Below are 17,090 nucleotides of genomic sequence, written 5' to 3'. Positions count from 1 at the left end.
TAGCATTTCCCTGATTTCTAGTCAGTTGAGCATATTTTTATATGTTTATTAGCCATGTTTGTATCTTTTGTGAATTAACATCTCATGTCCTTTACCCATTTTCTGTTAGATGTTTTTGTCTTCCTTCCTGATTTATAGGAGCGCTTTCTATATTCTGGAGGTTAATGTATTATCCTATAGATTGTAGATATTTCCTTTCAGGAATTTTTTTTTTTTAAGCTTATCCTACAAAACTTTTCACTTTTGTAGTGGTCATATTGAATAGTCATTTTTCATTACAGCTTCTTTAGGAAGGCCTCTCCCATACAAATATAAAAACAGAGAATAGTTTTTTTCAGAAAAAATATTTCTTCTTTTTGGTAGGTGTTGATCCTATTATCTGGGAACAAGCCAAGGTGGATAACCCTGATTCTGAAAAGTAAGTATACCTTCATCTTATTTTCATATAAGGACTAAAATTTGCTAAAGAATGTTGACCCCTGGCTGGTTCAGTTGGTCGAGCATGGAACTTTTGATCTCAGGGCCATAAGTTCAGGTCCCAGGTTGGGCATGGGAGCCTACTTAAAAAAAAAAAAAAAAAATGTTGACTGATAAGGCCGTATAAAATGGTGAAAACCTTGAAATCTGAGTATCACTCCCCTAATTATACTTGTCTTTAAAAGTATAATTTTTGACTGCACTTTATTTCCTCATTTGTAAAATAAAGTTGAATAAAATCTGATTTAACACTGTTGATTTCATAGTCATTGATCTGCCTTTGAACCCTAGAAATTTATTGTGAAATTACATGAATGTTATTGTGAAAAACCCTAATTTCTTGTACTTTGTAATAACAGTAAAAAGCTTAAGGTCTGATAATTGACCACTTGGATTTCTTCAGGTTAATTCCTGTACCCATGGTGGGTTTCAAAGAACTTCTTCGAAGACTGAAGGTTCAAGATCAGATGACTAAGCAGCATCAGACCAGATTAGATGTAAGCATTTAGCTTCATTCTCTGCCTCTGGGAATAGTAAAAGAGATTACAGACAATTCTTTTTACCATGTGGATTACTGTTATATCTTAGAGGGAAACAATATAGTGTTATGTGCAAATTAACAATTATAGTTTTGTGTAGCTACTTAATATACAGCCTCCAAAATCATGTAAATCTGATTTGGTATATTTTAACAAAGAAATTAGAATTGTTGGCTTAGCATTGCTATTAGGCTGTTATTTCCATTTCCAGCCAGGGAATGCATACTATTATTTGGGGGGAGTTCTTTTTTTTAATTTAAAGTCAATTAATTAACATATAGTGTATTATTAATTTCTGAGGTAGACAGTGATTCATCAGTTGCATATAACACCCAGTGCTCATTCCATCAAGTGCCCTCCTTAATGCTCCTCACCCAGTTACCCCATTCCCCCCTCCACCTCCCCTCCAGCAACACTGTTTCCTATAGTTAAGAGTCTCTTACGGTTTGTCTCCCTCTCTGTTTTCATCTTATTTTATTTTTCCCGGGTTTGTTTCTTTTACTAACCAGAATCATGCTGTATGTATTGTCCTTTGATGTGCTTGTTGGAGATGTTCTCAGCCTAGCACACTCCTTTTATCCATTATATATTGCACAGAATTAGTGTCACTATTTGGGTTGCTTCATTCTGCTGTTATAATTATGCCCACTTTTGTGCACAACCCAGCACAGGGGCTGGAATTTGAGGGGAAGGTGTGTTGACTTGGCATTGAGCAGGTGGCAGGCTGTGCATGCTGACTTAGGCAGGAGGGCGGCTAGACTATGAATTTGGGACCCACAGGCCAATGGCATCCATGTGTGATGGGGACGTGGCTGGTTTTGCTTTTAACTTTTATTTTTCTGGGAAACTATCTCTCCTTCTATTCTGAATGAAAGCCTTGCTGGATAGAGTATTCTTGGCTGTAGATTTTTTTCTTTTAGCACTTGGAATTTATCATGCCACTCCCTTCTGGACTGCAAAGTTTCTGCTGAAAAACCCACTGATAGCTGTATAGGGTTTCCCTTGTATGTCACTGCTTTCCTTTCTCTGCTGCTTTTAAAATTCCCTCTTTCTCACTACTTTTGGCCATCTTATTTACTTTGTGTCTGGGTGCAGACCTCTTTGGGTTGGTTTTGTTGGGGGCTGTCTGTGCCTCCTGGATCTGGATTTCTCTTTCCTTCCCCAGATTCAGGAAGTTTTCGGCTATTATTTCTTCAGACAAATCTGCCACCTTTTCTTGCTCTTCTCCTTCTGGGGTCCCTATCATGCAACTGTTATGCTTGGCAGTGTCACTGAGTTCCCTGGGTCTGTTCTCATTTTGCATATTTTTTTCCCCCTCCCATCCTCTCAGCTTGATTACTTTCCATTACTCTGTCCTCCAGGTGGCTGATCCGTTCTTCTACTTCCTCTTGTTTGCTATTTATTGCAGGTGGTCTATTTTTATTTCCATCTAGTGAGTCCAATAGCTCTAACTGGTTCTTTTTTATATCTCCTATCTCTTGGTGGAGGGTCTCACGGAGGTCCTGCACTCCTTTCTCAATTCTAGTGTGTATCTTTATGAGCATTACTTTAAATTTGCTATCAGACATATTACTTATCTCCATTTTGTTTAGGTCTCTTGCTCTGATTTTGTTCCGCTCTTTCATTTGGGACATACTCCTCTGTCTCCTCATTCTGTCTATTGCTGTGTCTGTTTCTATGTGTTAGGAAAGACACCTGCATCTCCCGCACTTGAAAGTAGTGGCTTTATGAAGAAGAGGTCCTGCAGCACAATGTCTCCTTTTCACCAGAAAATGGTGCGTCAGGGGTGTCTCCTATGTGTGTTGCTACAGGGGTGTCCTGTCGTTGTGGCGGAGCTGTGTTTGCCTTCAGTCCAGTCTAAAGTGGCTCTCTGCCTGTTGTGGGCAGAATCTGGTGCCCGTGTTGTTAGTGGGCCGGTCTGAGGATGCCTTGGGCTTGAGTTGAGTCAGACCAGGCGTTTGCTGGAGATGCAGTAGCACCAAACTGCAGGCACTGTCCCTGTGTAGTCCCCTGAGGAGCTTTTGTTGGTGGGTGGGGCCTGCACTCAGACCCACTGCCTGCCCCCAGCCCACTGCTGGGGTCACTATCAGACTGGTGTGTGGTTATCTTCCCCTCTCCCTGGAGCAGGACTCACTTTGGAGTGGTGCTGACCTTGTCTGGGCCGCACGCACACTGCCAGGCTTGTGGCACCACTTTGATGGGATCTTACTAAGAGCGATCGGAGGAGGTGGATCTGCTTCGCTCTAGTCTCTTGTCTATGCCGGGCTGCGGAGAGTCTGTTCTGTCAGTTTTCGGGCTGCTTTCTGGGTTATTTATGCCGACATGGGTTTTCTCTAGGCGGCGACGCGGCAAGAGGTGAGCCCAGGGTCCTCCTACTCCGCCATCTTCCCAGCTGCCTCTCGCATATTATTTTCTTAAACACGTATTTATGAGGCCTTACCAAAATGAAGGCTATAGTTGTGATTCTTTTTGTTGGCATAGTATAATTGTAGATTAATGAAGCACACTTAAATTATTGAATGCTTAAATCTACCTAATATCCTCAATGGTTCTTAAAGGTAACCTCCAAATTCTCTTATGTGGAATTTCTGATACCATACTCATTCAGACTGAATAGTGAAAAACTTACTGCTTTATAAGCCAGCTATTGATTTCATTGTCAGCTAATTGATATAAATTCTCTTATTTACATTGATCCAGTATCTGCCTTGGTATAACTTAAACCCATTTTCTCTGGCATTGATTTGTAGGTGATCACTGTGCTTCCTATGATAGCATTACAGATATTTGAACATCGTAATCATTTCTTCCTTTTTATTATTCTCTTCTCTGGCTATAAACTTAAGCATGGTTTTTCATGTGACATGATTTCCAGAGCCTTCATTATCTTGGGCTGGACACACTGGATTTATCAGCATCATTTTTAAAATGAGTTGCCACAGTACTGTAAATTGGGTATGACCAAAGTTCTTCAAAATAAGATCAAAGAAGCTATTACCTCTCTTTATTTTTGTTAGTCTTAGAGGTTTGTCAATTTTGTTGATCTTATCAAAGAACCAAGTTTTTGGTCTCATTACTTTTTCTCTAGTATTCTGTTTATAATTTCATTTCTGTTTTTAACCATTTTCTTTGTTCTGCTTGCTTTGGGTTTATTTTTTTCTTTTTCTGGTTCCTTTAGGTAGCAGCTTTAGGTTATGAATTTGAGACTTTTTTTCCTTCTAAGCACTGCTTTAAATCCCACAGATTTTGATGTCATATTTTCATCTCTGATACATTCAAAATATTTTCTAATTTCACTTGAAAGTTCTATCTGTTGAATTTTTTTGATTAATAGATTATTTAGAAGTATGTTTCATTTCTACATGTTTGGAGATTCTCCTTTTGCTCGTTGATTTCTAGTCTAGTTCTATTATGGTCAGAGAACTTTGTATGATTTCAATTATTTTAAGGTTTTTAACCCACATGCCTTTGAAAAGAATGTGGAGAATGCTGTTCTTGGGTGGAGTTTTCTGTTAGTGAGATCTGGTTGGTAGATTGTTCAAGTTCTTTATTCTTGTTGATTTTTGTGTTTACTAGTTCTGAGAGGAGAATTGGGAATCTCCAGCTACAACTGTGGATTTGTCTTTTTCTTGCAATTCTGTCAGTTTTTGCTTCATGTATTTTGAAGATCTGTGGTTTCCTCTTTTCTGCCTTTTGGGTTTTTTGGGACACTTTTTAGCATTGTTTTTAACTTACTGTCATTTCAACAATTTTTTTTTTGATTGCCATAGGGCATCTCTCTGGGTGTGGGCGTTGTGTTTTGTCCCCAGGGCACATTTGACAATGTCTAGGGACTTGTTGGGTTGTTAGAACTGGGGGAGTGCTACAGGCATCTACTAAGTAGAGGCAAGGATGCTGATCAGTGCCTCTGCAACAATTACCACGCCCAAATTAATACAGTAGTCCCCCCTTATCCACGGTTTCACTTTCCGTGGTTTCAGTTACCACGGTCAACCACTATCTGGAACCCCTATCTATGAATCATCAGAAGGACAGTAGTAGCCTAGTGCTATGTCACAATGTCTACGTCATTCACTTTGCTTCATCTTATCCGGTAGGCATTTTATCATCTCACATCATCATCAGAACAGTGGTGAGTACAGTACAATAAGATATTTTGAGAGACCACATTCATGTAATTTTATTACAGTATAATTGTTCTATTGTTAATTTCTTAATGTGCCTAATTTATAAATGAGGCTTTATCATATGTATGTTTATATAAGAAAAAACATAGTAAATATAAGGCTTGGTACTATCCATGGTTTCAGGCGTCCATTGGGGGTTGTAAAACATAACCCTCATGGATGAGGAAGGACTGCTGTAGTGCTGGAGTTGAGGAAACCTTTTCTAGATATTACAGTGTATCTCCTAACATCAGTGTTAACACAGACTTTTCTTGGAGCTGTAAGCATGATGCTCACTTCACAGTTTTGGGCTTTGTTGAACCCAGAGTGGGGTATGCCAGAGGTTGGAGACAGTGGTAACTCACCACCAGTTCAGTGGTACTTCAAATTCATGTCTTCTTCCCCGATCCTCTTGCCACTATTTATTTTTCAGAGTCCTCAAATAGTTGCCTATGCATTCAAGTTTTATAGCTATATTCAATAGGAGAGAGAGAGTAGCATATACTTAAGTCCATCTTGTCCAAAATCAAAATTGTTCCTATCTTTTGCTAGTTTTTCTGTTGCACTTAACTTTTCTTTACTGAATTTCAGGAGTTCACCATTACTCTGGATTTTAATCTCTAGTCTGATTATATTGTTCAGATATCTCCTACTTTCTCATCTCTCTGCCAACTCTGCAGAGTGTCCTTAGTTGAACAGAAAACTTTAATAATATCCGCTAGTATTTTGCCCTGTTTTCTTTTTGGGAATTTGCTCAAGAAATCATTCTTTACCCCAAGGTCTGAGAGTCTCCTACATTTTTTTTTCCCTAATATTTTAGAGCTTAACCTTCCACATTTGGGTCTTCTATCCTCATGGAGTTCAAGTTTGCACAATAAGTGGTATGAACCCAACCTTATTTTTCTTTAGTGGGTCAGATTTTCCAGTGTCATCCATAAATAACATCAGTGTTATTTTCCCCCAGTGATTTATCAGAGCATTTATCCTCTCAGGTCCCCATATGTAAATATATATATATGATGTATTCTGTTCTTTAATCAGTGGCTTGGTAGTGTATTTCAGCGTGTGATAGTGAATCTGATTCTTTGTTTCAGAGTTGTGGCATCTTTATGGATCTTTACTGTTCTATTAACAGTGTTAGATCAGTTTGTCAAAATGCTAGAATTTTAGTTGGAATTGCATTAAACATATTATTTGTAGAGAACTGAATCTTAATAAGTTATTCCACCGTGAACATGTTACATTTCTTTACTCATTCAGGTCTTTACTCATTGAGGTACTGTCCTTCGAAACAGTTCTAAATACTTTATTTTTATTATGTTAGTCACCATACAGTACATCATTAGTTTTTGATGTAGTGTTCCATGATTCATTGTTTGCATATAACACCCAGTGCTCCATGCAATACATGCCCTCCTTAATACCCATCACCAGGCTAACCCATCCCCCCACCCCCCTCCCCTCTAGAACCCTCAGTTTGATTCCCGGAGTCCATAGTCTGTCGTGGTTCATCTCCCCCTCTGATTTCCTTAAAAACCTCGTGCATTCTTCCTTGGGTTAATGCCTAGATTATTTTAGTGTTTGTGAATAAATACTGAATGGTAACATTTCCATTTTTTCTTAGTTATTGCTGGTTTAGAAGACCACTATATTCTTTCGTGTCTGGAAGCCTGCCAACTTCTCAGAACTGGGGCGGGGGGTGGGGGGAGTGCCTAGGTTACATAGTATAAAACATGGCTACCTATTTTTGTTCCTTCAGCATGACCTGTCACTGGAAAGTTTCCTTAAAAGGTGACATGTCCAGGTGGACATACTAAAATATGTCTTGCACAATCTTCCCTCTTTCTTATAACCTCTTAATATAAGCCAGTGCCGAAGAATGATTAATTATGATAGGAACAATTATGGGATTAATTTAGGTTGGGTAGCTTTTGTTAAATCAGATTTAACTCCCATCTGTAAGGTTAAGACTTCATAAGGCAGAACAGTATGCTTTCAGACCAGGCAAAGAGCAAATCCAAGATGCAGAGGCATAAAAACGTATTTGGTTGTATGATTAATATCCTTCCTTTCCCCCTGCACTCTCATCAGTCCCTCTCAAGTATTGTGCAGCAGTTAATACTGGAGTATACTATACTTTCCAGAAGTAGTTAGATTTAATTGTCTATTAATGCCACTCCTGGATGTCACTATAGCTATTAACTTTTTCCATTCATGGGCTGGTTGTTAATATTACTAAAAATAATCCTTATTTCTGAAGTATATGTTTTATTTTTCTGTGCACTTCGCCTCATCACTAAATTTCCTAGAGCTCTTAAGAAACCTTTGAGTGCTACTTTTTAATTTTTAGATGCACAAAGGGGAAGAAATAGAAGGCAGATTTAAAGAGTTTATATTTTGAGAGATGAATCTGTCTCATTTTAGAATTAGACTTTGCATATAGATAAACCTGATAAATATTTGTGATGTCTATACTTCAAAACTTTCTTTTAAAAAACAGATCATATCTGAAGATATTAGTGAATTACAGAAGAATCAAACTACAACTATGGCCAAAATTGCACAATATAAGAGGAAACTCATGGACCTTTCCCATAGAACCTTACAGGTAGTAATTTGGAAAAAATTTTTTGAACAGTTTAAGACGGTATGTGAGACAGTGCTTAATAGAGATTTTTTTGGAATAGAGAAAAACATACTGAAAGGAAGTAATAGTAACTTGAAACTGAAAGTACCAAACTTTCTCAGTAAAACTTGGAAGATGGAGGAGAGGTCTCACAGGAGTGGGTGAAGAAAGTAAATATATTCTAAAATTCACATCTTATTGAGAGGGTAGAAGCAGTGAAGAAATAAATCATCTTGGTGCAAAGAAAGCCTGTATCAGATCACTAACATCCAGTTTTCATAAAAGTAGTAGAAAAAAAAATACTTGATTTTTCAGTGCTAGAAAAGGGAGTATAACCATTAATGAAAACAATAGGATGAAAAACAACAATAGAACTTCAAAATTAACAGAGGGAATAAAAGCATGAACAGCAACAATAATTGAAATTATAAACTATCATGAAGACAGATCCATTACGTGTCAGAATCCGTGGAATACAGCAAGAGCTGTAGGCAGAGTAAAATTTATAGCCTTTAAGCCTTCTTTTTAAAATGCAACAAGTAAGGAACCTAGTACTCATGAAGTTAGAAAGACTATCAAGGAGAAGCCAGTAAGAGAAATAAAGATATGAAATGAGTGAAACAAGAAAATTAATCATAGTACAGAAAATAAATTGAAAGCTGTTTCTTTGAAAAGATGTTTTAAAATAGCTAAATATGAGTCTGAAGGAGGAAAAGAAAAATTAGTGAGAAAGGAAATATTACTTATAGATAAGACAGGATAGAATGAGAAAATACTTTATGAAATTCAGGGCAACAAATTTGGGAGCTAGAGAAAATAGCTTAATTTTGCTGATTTTAATTTTGCTAAAAAATCATCTACAAGAGATGCAAAAATCTTAAATAGACCAATACTATAGAAACAATTGAGAAACTTACTAAATATCAACCATGGAAAAATACCAAGGCCAGATAGTTTAATTGCTGAACTTTGTATAACCACTAAAGAGCTAATTCCAAAGTTGTTGTTATTCTAAACAAAAGGAAAAATATATAGACCATCTCCCTGTTTTTTAAAATCACTTTGAGGTAAAATTCACCAGCCATACAATACACCCATTTAAAGTATACAATTCAGTGGTTTCTAGTACATTTAGTCTGTGCAACATGGCCACAATTTTTGAACATTTTCATCACCCTAAAAAGAAGCTTCATCCCTATTAGCAGTCACTCCCCATTTCATCCCGAACCCCCCAGCCCCAGGCAACCACTTTCTGTCTCTATGGATTTGCCTATTCTGGACATTTCATGTAAATGGAATCATGAGATGTGGTCTTTTGTGACTGGCTTCTTTCATGTAGCATAGTGTTTTCAAGGTTCATCTGTGTTGTAGCATATAATCATATTTCCTTTTTATTGCTGAATAATATTCCATTATATGAATATACCACATTTTTAATCTATTCATCAGTTGATAAACATTTTGGTTGTTTCCCCTGTTTGGTTATTATTAATGTTGCTATTAACATTTGTGTACAAATGTGTGGATGTGTGCTTTCATTTTCTTGGGTACATAAACCTAGGATTGGAATTGCTTGATCATATGGTAACTATGTTTAACGTTTTGAAGAACTGCTAAAAACTGTTTTCCAGAGCAGCTACACTATTTTACATCTGCTTTTGGTACCCCAAAATAAAAATCTGTTAACAGATACTTCTTATAAATAAAGATACAAATTATGCTACATGAAAGCAGCCAGATTTAAAGGCTACATATGACATAATTGTTTTTATGATGTTATGCAAAAAACAAAACTAGAGACAGATAACAGATCCATAGTTGCGAGGGGCAGGTAGTCAGGGGAGAGGAGTGGCTACAAGGAGTAAATGAAAATGTTCTGTATCTTGATTGTGGCGATGGTAACATGACTTTATCAAGATTCATGGTAACTGTACACCTAAAATGGGTGGATTTTGTTATATGTGGATTATACCTCAATAAATATGACCAAAACAACAGAAGTGCAGTAGTTTTAAATGAAATACAAGCAAAAAGATGTGAACTATTTATCAAATTCTGTAGGAATATACTGTGACTAAGTAAGGTTTATTTCAGGAATGCAGGGTTGGTTTTATAACAGGAAATCTATCAGCATATAATTTATCATGATCAATGCATTAAAGAAAAAAATACGGTAAAGACTTTAGCAAAAATTCAAAGAAGCAAAGCACTAAAATCATATTTCAGAAAGCAATACCCAATATTATTGTTATCTTGGAGGTTTTCATAAATATAATGAATAGGTAAGTAAGTTAACAAACATTGGAAGAGATTTTCTTTTTGCTAATGACTTGATGGCGTATCTAGAAAACTCAAGGGGAAGAAAACATAGAATATGGTAAGATGGCTAGATACAAGATAAACGTATAAAAACCAGCATTTCTTTATACTATTAGTGGAAATAGGAAAATATTCCATTTACTATGATGAAAAATTGTAAAATACTCAGGAATAAATTTGAGGGAAGTAAAATGTGAGATAGTCTTTACAAATAGACATATAAACCATATTCTTAGATGAGATTTACTATTCATTTAATAAGGTTAGAAAACACAACTTTTAAAGACTTGATTAAAATCTTTCAGTTCATAAAGAAGGGTAAGTGTTTTTTGAGAACAGCTTTTGAGGGAACAAAATAGTGAGGGGGACTTGTCAGATTTTAGAATCTATTTTAAAGGTTCTATAACAAATCAGTGTGGGATTGGCACAGAATTGGACAATAAAAATAATAGAACAGAATAGAGAATCCAGAAATAGATGCCAGTATACCTTAAAACTTAGTGTGACAAAGTGGTAGTATTTCAGTTGGTTTATTTAATAAATAATGCTAGAGTAACTGGCTGTCTAGGGGAAAAAAATGGACTGCTGTATTTTACCATAGACAAAAATAGGTGGATTAAAGAGATTTAACAAATTTATGAAGTTACACACACAGCCCTAGGGATTGGAGAGATTTTTGGCCAGAAAGCCAGGAACTATAAAACAAAATTGGCTAAATAATTAGAAAATTTTCTGTAGCAAAAGATACCAGAAGCCATTTGTTAATAGTCATGTGACAGATACCAGAAAAAGAAAATTGAATTTGCAAATGGCACTGATTATTCATATTATACAAAGAGATCCTTTAATTCTGGCCAAAAAACCCAAGTGAAATATGGGTAAAGAATGTGTAAAGGCACTTCACCGAAGAGCAAATGCAAAGTAGTTCTTCACTATTAAAAGATGCTCCTTTAACTTTCAGGGAAGTGCAGATTAAAGAAAAAAATGTGGGTTCCATTTATACTCATTAGTTTGGGAAAAATTTAAACAACTTATTGCTGATTGGCATGTGGGGAAAAGGATACCCTCATGTGGCTTATGAATCTAAATTGTTTGTGAAACAATTTAGCAACTTCTGTTAGACTGAAAACATGCTTTTAAAAGAATCCAGCAGTTTTATTCTTGGGGGCGGTGGGTTCTATATCAGCGAATCTATCTATATATATATAAATGTTTATTACAGTATTTATAATATCAAAACTAGGAACAAAATATATACCCCTCAATAAGAATAACAATAAATTACTAGTTATTAATGCATGGAAAATTATGCAGGCATTAAAAACATTACAGGCATATATCGATATACTAACGTAGACTGCCAGATAAAAATGGGCAAACCTAATTCAAATCTTGAACTCTTAAGATTCTCAGCTGGTCTCTTTCAACAACTGACTGTAATAATATTACACAACTAAAAAGAAAATCATGATTCTATTGGTATTGTTGGTGGGTTTTCTTTATATAGGTCCTAATCAAACAGGAAATTCAGAGGAAGAGTGGGTATGCCATCCAAGCTGATGAAGAACAATTGCGAGTTCAGCTAGATACAATTCAGTGTGAACTGAATGCACCTACGCAGTTTAAGGTAGGCATTTGTAAGACCATAAAGCTAGAATTTGCTAGTCTTCAAAAAAGGAATTTTGTATTTATTTTTATTTTTTTAATTTTTATTAAATATTTTGCTCTCTTTAATCAAAACTTCCCTTCTAAAGTAGACTCTTAATGTTGTTTTTGGCTTGTGTTACTGTTTCACATAATGGACAGAGGGAGAATTAGGTAACTTTATTAGAGTAGTACCCATCCTTTTAAAAAAAAGAAGATTCTCTCGGGTCGCCTGGGTGGCTCAGTCAGTAAAGTGTCCGACTCTTCATTTTAGCTCATGATCTCAGGGTCATGAGATTGAGCCCTGTGGCAGGCTCCCTGCTCAATGGGGAGTCTACTTGAGATTCTCTCCCTCTCCTTCTGCCCCAACACACACGTGCAAGCACACAGTCTCAAAGAAATCTTAAAAAAAGAAAACCTGTTGTTAGCAGTTGTAATTTGACTTGGTCTTATTTTTAGGGCCGACTAAATGAACTGATGTCCCAAATCAGGATGCAGAATCATTTCGGAGCAGTCAAATCTGAGGAAAGGTATTACATCGATGCAGATCTGTTACGAGAAATCAAGCAGGTAAGTGCAGTAGCATCTTTTAAAAAGGTGAATTCACTTCACATCCGTTAGGCCTGCTATTACCCAAAAAAGAAACCTAACAAGTGTTGACAAGGATGTGAATAAAATAGAATCCTTATGCATTGCTGGTGACAATGTAAAATGGTGTGGCTGTGGAAAACAGTTCTTCAAAAAATTAAACCTCTGTCTGCCTCTGTGATCCAGCAATTCTACTTCTGGATATACACCTAGAAGAATTGAAAGCTGGGACTTAGATATTTGTACATCTGTGTTCTTAGCATTATTCACAGTAGCCAAAATGTGGAAGCAACTCAAGTGTTCATAGATAGATGAATAAACTACATGCAGTATATATACATTGTGGAATATTATTCAGCCTTAAAACCAAAGGAAATTCTGACACTCACTACAACATGGATGAATCCTGAAAATGTTATGCCAAGTGAAATAAGCCAATTTTTAAAAGGACGCGTACTGTAGAATTACACTTCTATAGTATACCCAGCAGAGTACAATTCACAGAATGGTGGTTGCCAGGGGAGGGGGAGCGGGGGATGAATATTTATTAGGTACAGAATTTATTTGGGAAGATGAAAGTTCTGAAGTTAGACTATGGTGATTTTTGTATAATGTGAATATACTTAACGCTACTGAACTGTACACTTTTAAGAACGGTTAAAATGAGTATTTCAATGTTTTGTCTATTTTATAATAAAAGATGAATTCAGTTAGTAGAGGCACAGAGTTCCCAAGACCCTGCTATTCAAGGGGCAGTGATAGTGGCGGCGGCAGCAGCACTTGAGAGGTCATTAGGCATAATCTCAGTCCTTACTCTGTACCTACTTAATCTACATTTTATTTAAGGTCAGTGATTTGTACGTACACTGAAGTCTGAGAAGTAACTGCTGTATGTCATATTCCCAACCTATGTGCTACATATAAATTGTGAATATGTCCAGTTATGGATCCCCTCAGGGGACCTGGGTAGAGGTTGGGGTGGCCAAAACCACTCCAACCACTTTTAGACTCATTTGGTTTGAAAAACTTGGGAAGTAGTGCTCTAGCTTATTTTCTTTAGTGTAAATACAGTTTGGTTTAATGAAAAATAACCATTGACTGTATCTAAAGATACCTAAATGGTAAATTTTATAGAACATATTTGGTGGGCCTGTTGGCATGGCCTTGAGGATTTTAGATGGTTATAATTATCATCCACAAATCCAATTTTATTATGTGCTTTAGAATGGATATTGTCATTTTATACAGTTAAAAGACCAGTTTGGCCCCTAGATTCTTGGGAACTTAGGTATACACTTGATTATATCCCATTGTAAATATCTACAATAAAATTAGCTGAGAAAGATTTCAGCATATTGAGGTAAAGGACTATTTATTAAAGAGTTTATGCAGTAAAATCTGGAATAACATAAACACCTACCTAAAACAATGAAAAGCAGTGTATTATTTTGGGATTGAATCACATCTCATCACCTAGTTTAGGACCTTGAGCAAGTTTCTTACCTGCATCTCAATTTTTGTATCTGTAGCACCAAAGCGTGCTTAAAAGAATATTAAATAACTTATTTAGTACCCGCGAGGCTCTAAAAACTGCCTTAACACCTGGATACTTAAAAAATGTCGGCAATTGTAGTTACCACATTATTATTATATACTTTATACTTCAAAACATGAAAATTCAGTTTACAGAATGATTATTTTGCTAGTCATCTATATTCGGGTACCTTCTTGCATTCCATTTTAATATAAAATCTGCATCTTCTGTAAAATTTCTGTTGAAGATATTCATTTGATTTACAGTATGTTATAGTAGTTCATAGAAATGTTAGCAAAAGATGTAGTATGAATGTCTATGCATGTGCACTATACTTAGAGCAGCTATTAAGTGCTGTATTGCTAGTAAAATAGTGAAAAGTCCTTATTCCTGTGGGTAACTTGCACTTTAATAGATTAACGTATTATTTTTTTAATTCCTTCTAGCATTTGAAACAACAACAGGAAGGCCTTAGCCACTTGATTAGCATCATAAAAGATGACCTAGAAGATATAAAGTTGGTAGAACATGGATTGAATGAAACCATCCACATCAGAGGTGGTGTTTTCAGTTGACAATTCGCAAACCTATGTTAAGGGTTTGTGAAATGTATCTTGCTACATCAGACCTTCCTTAAGAATGAAACTGACCACATGGAGGGAGAAAAAAGGGAAACAATCCTCTCCTGGCTTTTGAGGAGTTACTGACAAATTACTTTTCATCAAATCTGAAATGACATCGACTTCACAGCTCTTCAAAGATAGCCTTTGAAAGATTTATACCTGAAAGCTATTCTTTACAAGTACATAATTACCAAAAATATGTACCATTGTACATTTTGACAACGGCATTGTTCTTAAAACTAATCAGTGTTTAATGATTATTCTCCATTGAGCCTGTACTCCGCTTTCCATAGCAAGTAAATATGAAATACCTACTTTGCACATAAACTATAACTACGTGGCTGTTGGAGCTTTGTACTTCAGAATGTAAATGTACATCAGTTTTTATATATTTGTGAATTCATCTGTGGGAAGAGTAAAGGAAATCGAAGAGTATTTAATGATTAATGTGGTTTTCCTTTCATTCTATAAAGATTTGAAAATATATTTTTATATTATTTTACTTATTTGGAATTCACAGAACACACAAGTGATTAGGATATAACAGAATTACATTTTATCATTTTTGCAACTTTTTTGTTTAGGCTTTTTTATTTCTAAAAAAGAAAAATAAATTCTTGATTGTAATTACTTTTATATAATTCTGTCTGATGCTTTATTTGGCTATGGGAGAGTAACCATGTCCTCACAAGTATTAAATCATAATCACAATTCAAGAATTTCAGTCTTAAGTCTGATTTTTCCCTAAGGAAAATGTATCAATGCTGACATATTTTGACTAGCTTATGGCAGATAAAGCTTACTTCAAGTATCATCTATAGTAAAGAATTCCCTAATATATCATTAGTATTTGAAAACACTAGAAAATCTGAATTAGACATCATGTGATAGTGATTTTTGAACAATCAGAAATTAACTAGACTTCAACCTAGCCTGCATGTTGGCCTCTCTAGTAATGCTTTAACTTTGCATTTCTGTATGATGCTTTGGCTTATGAGAGGTGTTTTGAGAAACAGGCCTATGAATCTTGCCACTGTGTTTATGGGGATGGTGAGGAGTGTGATACATATCCAGAGGTCATCCTTTCAGATCCCACTGAAGGAATTTAATCTGTCCAGTTGCAAACTAGGTAAAGTTGTCTAGGAGACTGGGAATTTTAGAAATGATTCTGATTCTAAGATAGCTGCCAAGTTTGCAGCCACTTTTGCCAAGCTGATGGCATGCAAACTTGTTAATACCCTCTTCCGTCATACTTTCCTACTCAATTCGTTGCAATTCCAACAGTGCTGGAAGAGGAATTTCTCTTTCCTTGTGTTTTCTCCTGGGCCCAGAAAACAGGCAATCCCATTCTTCTCTTCCATGTAGCAGAGTATAGGAGGAGTTTCTGTCCTTCTGTACACCCTCATATTAGGAAGAGTTGTTGATCTAACCGGTAAGTTTTACTCATTGAGCCATAAATGCTAGTGCACAGATTGCTAATCATGCATGCCATGTTCACTTCTCTAGCCTTTCATTTTTTTGTGCTCTGATATTCTCAGGCTGCTAATTTCACAAGATAAATACTCCTAGGCAGGGCCCAGGACCTGCCTTTTAAAGACCCAGCCTGCCTCCTAAGTTTCAATCCCACTGACTGCAGGTGTTAAGGCAGGCCTATCACCTTTGTTCATGTGGCCTTTTAGAAAACGGGACTTGGTCAAAGTACTGGTGTGGTCGGAGCAAATACGTGACAGTCAAGTTCTTGTGTAGGTGGGTAGGAAGGGGGAGAACCCACTTTGGCCTGAGAACTAAGTTGTACAGCACAATTTATAGTTCTGTGTTTAATCTTCAACTGGCTAACAGTGCTTGTGGACATGAAGAGAGGTAAACAGAATTGAAGCACACTGAGACTACACGGAAGATGACGGCATAGGAGGATCCTGGGCTCTCCTGCCCCGACAAACACACTGAGGATGCAACTAATATAATGCAACTAACTCTGAAAATGACCTCAACAGTAACAGCACGGCTCTTCCACAGCTAGAGATATAAACACATACACACACACACACACACACACACACACACACACACACACACACACACACAGAAGGGCAGGGGAAGCAAAGATGCAGTTAAGAATCAAACAGCTAGCATGGTGGTGACCCACAAGCAGGAGGGATATACAGGCAAGGAGGTCTTCCCTGAGGAGGGGATCAGATCCTAAACAGGGCACTCCCAAACCCTGGAGGTGTTCCCTGGGACGATGAGCCGTAATAACATCTGGCTTTGAAAATCAGCAGGACTTCTCACCAGGAGACACCGGAAGGGCAACAGGAAACTGAGACTCCACCCCCAAAGGGCCAGCGCCCTAAATAAATGGGTTCAAGAACCAGCACCGAGGCAGCAGTTGCAAGAGTCTGGCTTACGCGTGAAGATTTATTGATTAATTTTAGGGTATGTGCTGGAGGGGTATGGATCTGTCAATGCTCTCCATGAAAAGATCTGCTAGGGCGCACAATTGTTCTTGCCCCCGCTCCTGGAGCTTCGCTGGCCAGCTGCCGCCAGGAGCCAGTTGACACTCCACCTACCCTGCTA

General features: G+C 36.8%; 1 protein-coding gene across 3 annotated transcripts in view; it reads left to right on the top strand.

Annotated features, from left to right (window-relative positions):
• NUP54 (nucleoporin 54) overlaps positions 1-15,143 on the top strand; it is a 31,000-nt gene extending 15,857 nt beyond the window's left edge. For 2 of the 3 annotated variants that reach the window (XM_025887359.2, XM_073891798.1), the window contains 6 exons: positions 364-418; positions 881-974; positions 7,683-7,790; positions 11,635-11,754; positions 12,231-12,341; positions 14,340-15,143. In XM_025887359.2, the coding sequence (XP_025743144.1) occupies positions 364-418; positions 881-974; positions 7,683-7,790; positions 11,635-11,754; positions 12,231-12,341; positions 14,340-14,468 (617 nt within the window). In that variant the 3' untranslated portion in view covers positions 14,469-15,143. The remainder of the gene's footprint in view (positions 1-363; positions 419-880; positions 975-7,682; positions 7,791-11,634; positions 11,755-12,230; positions 12,342-14,339) is intronic. The other variant, XM_073891799.1, reaches the window with a different exon arrangement.
• The last annotated feature ends 1,947 nt before the right edge of the window (positions 15,144-17,090 follow it).

The sequence above is a fragment of the Callorhinus ursinus genome, unplaced genomic scaffold (assembly GCF_003265705.2).
Source record: "Callorhinus ursinus isolate GAN/ISIS: 27379988/994484 unplaced genomic scaffold, GSC_fseal_2.0 scaffold4, whole genome shotgun sequence".
In the NCBI taxonomy this organism is placed as follows: domain Eukaryota; kingdom Metazoa; phylum Chordata; class Mammalia; order Carnivora; family Otariidae; genus Callorhinus; species Callorhinus ursinus.
This window is presented reverse-complemented; position numbering and strand designations above follow the sequence as displayed.